The sequence below is a fragment of the Ammodytes marinus genome, assembly GCF_949987685.1.
Source record: "Ammodytes marinus genome assembly, chromosome: 21".
Taxonomy (NCBI): domain Eukaryota; kingdom Metazoa; phylum Chordata; class Actinopteri; order Uranoscopiformes; family Ammodytidae; genus Ammodytes; species Ammodytes marinus.
The window spans coordinates 25090356-25092855 of NC_137225.1; the positions used below are offsets into that span (position 1 = coordinate 25090356).

The 2500-nt window shown below is 50.1% G+C and overlaps 1 protein-coding gene across 1 annotated transcript in view; it reads left to right on the forward strand.

Moving 5' to 3' along the window:
- The window catches only part of LOC307267726 (disco-interacting protein 2 homolog C-like), a gene marked incomplete at its 5' end in the record, with an annotated part of 57082 nt that overhangs the window by 53085 nt on the left and 1497 nt on the right, over window positions 1-2500 (forward strand). The window contains one exon of the mRNA XM_080050108.1: window positions 2196-2500. This exon is cut by the window's right edge and continues 1497 nt beyond it. Coding sequence (XP_079906234.1) covers window positions 2196-2448 — 253 coding nt within the window. The 3' untranslated portion in view covers window positions 2449-2500. The remainder of the gene's footprint in view (window positions 1-2195) is intronic.

Here is a 2500-nt window from a genome sequence, read left to right on the forward strand (position 1 = left end):
TTTAAATAGTAAAACGAGAGACACTGAACATTTGGAGTGGTCTCTTTATTTTTTCCAGAGCTGTAGTGCAGAGTGTAAATGGGGAGAGGGAGGGGGATGACATGTGCTCACAGCTGGAATCCCAGGGGTTTATTTCTTTGTTTTATCTTATAATGTGTAAGTTGATCCTAACTGCGGCTAAAGAGCCAGTTATAGGTTGCGTTCCGAATCGCATACTCTTTCTTTTTTCTATTCTACATACTACATCCGACGATAAAAAGAATCTAGTTAGGATGCAGTAGGCATACTATTGGGACATACTTTACTCTCTTATTTCATCATAACATTGCGCCTTGATCTTGCCTCTTGCTTTTCTATCCGTCGCATCCCCGTTTGTTTTCATATGGAGGCTTGGTCGATGTGACGTCACTTCACGTGCGCACTGGATTGTGGGTCAGAATCGCCCAAATAGGATGCCGTTTTCAACACTAACAATCTTGGCCGCATGAAGTAGGACATCCGGGTACTTCTAACCATCCTAAATCTGGCCACAAGAATCGGGACATCCTAAATCTTTTTTCTACATACTATATAGTAGAAAGTATGCGATTCGGAACGCAACCATAGTTTGAGTTCAACATGACAACATTTACATGTGTTCTGATGCCCCCTTGTGGCCAAAGTGCAGCTCTAACACCTAAGGCAAAAGGACCATGTTTGTATTGGATTAAGAGATTGTGTTACTCTTTTCTTTCATGCTTACCCTTAAAAGCATGGCACATCAAACTTCGTTGGACATGTTGACACTTTTTTATTTTATTTAACTAATTAATAAATAATAATAATAAAAAACTTTATTCGTATACAACTTTTTTACAGAGCAGATTAAAACTACATACAGAAAATCTACCTAAAAACTACAAGAGATTCCTTAAAACTCATCTCTTATCCCCCTGTCTCCCCCTCAGTGCGGTCTTCCCCTCTCTGACCCATCTCTCCCTGTCTCCCCCTCTCTGACCCATCTCTCTCTGTCTTCCCCTCTCTGACCCATCTCTCTTTCTGTCTCCCCCTCAGTGTGTTCTAACCCTCTCTGACCCATCTCTCTCTCTGTCTCCCCCTCAGTGCGGTCTTCCCCTCTCTGACCCATCTCTCTCTGTCTCCCCCTCTCTGACCCATCTCTCTCTGTCTCCCCCTCTCTGACCCATCTCTCTCTGTCTCCCCCTCTCTGACCCATCTCTCTCTGTCTCTCCCTCAGTGCGTTCTTCCCCTGGACCAACCTGCTTGTTGTGGTGGTGGAGCTGGAGGGCTATAGAACCAGTGACCTGTTTAGTTTGTTAGTTATATATCATATAGTAATAGTCATAGTCATATCTCTTACCCCCTGTCTCCCCCTCTCTGACCCATCTCCCCCTGTCTCCCCCTCAGTGCGGTCTCCCCCTCTCTGACCCATCTCTCCCTGTCTTCCCCTCTCTGACCCATCTCCCCCTGTCTCTCCCTCAGTGCGTTCTTCCCCTGGACCAACCTGCTTGTTGTGGTGGTAGAACTGGAGGGCTATAGAACCAGTGACCTGTTTAGTTTGTTAGTTATATATCATATAGTAATAGTCATATCTCTTACCCCCTGTCTCTCCCTCAGTGCGGTCTTCCCCTCTCTGACCCATCTCCCCCTGTCTCTCCCTCAGTGCTGTCTCCCCCTCTCTGACCCATCTCTCCCTCTCTCTCTCCCTCAGTGCGGTTTCCCCCTCTCTGACCCATCTCTCTCTGTCTCTCCCTCAGTGCGGTTTCCCCCTCTCTGACCCATCTCTCTCTGTCTCTCCCTCAGTGCGGTCTTCCCCTCTCTGACCCATCTCTCCCTGTCTCTCCCTCAGTGCGGTTTCCCCCTCTCTGACCCATCTCTCTCTGTCTCTCCCTCAGTGCGGTTTCCCCCTCTCTGACCCATCTCTCTCTGTCTCTCCCTCAGTGCGGTTTCCCCCTCTCTGACCCATCTCTCTCTGTCTCTCCCTCAGTGCGGTCTTCCCCTCTCTGACCCATCTCTCCCTGTCTCTCCCTCAGTGCGGTTTCCCCCTCTCTGACCCATCTCTCTCTGTCTCTCCCTCAGTGCGGTTTCCCCCTCTCTGACCCATCTCTCTCTGTCTCTCCCTCAGTGCGGTTTCCCCCTCTCTGACCCATCTCTCTCTCTCTCCCTCTCTGACCCATCTCTCTCTGTCTCCCCCTCAGTGCGGTCTTCCCCTGGACCAACCTGCTTGTTGTGGTGGTGGAGCTCGAGGGCTCTGAGCAGGAGGCTCTGGACCTGGTTCCCATGGTTACCAAGGCCGTGCTGGAGGAGCATTACCTCATCGTGGGCGTCGTCGTGGTGACGGACATCGGCGTCATCCCCATCAACTCCCGCGGAGAGAAACAACGCATGCACCTCCGCGACGGCTTCCTACAAGACCAGCTAGACCCCATCTATGTGGCCTACAACATGTAGCCCTGTGCGTGTGTGTGTGTGTGTGTGTGTGTGTGTGTGTGTGTGTGTGTGT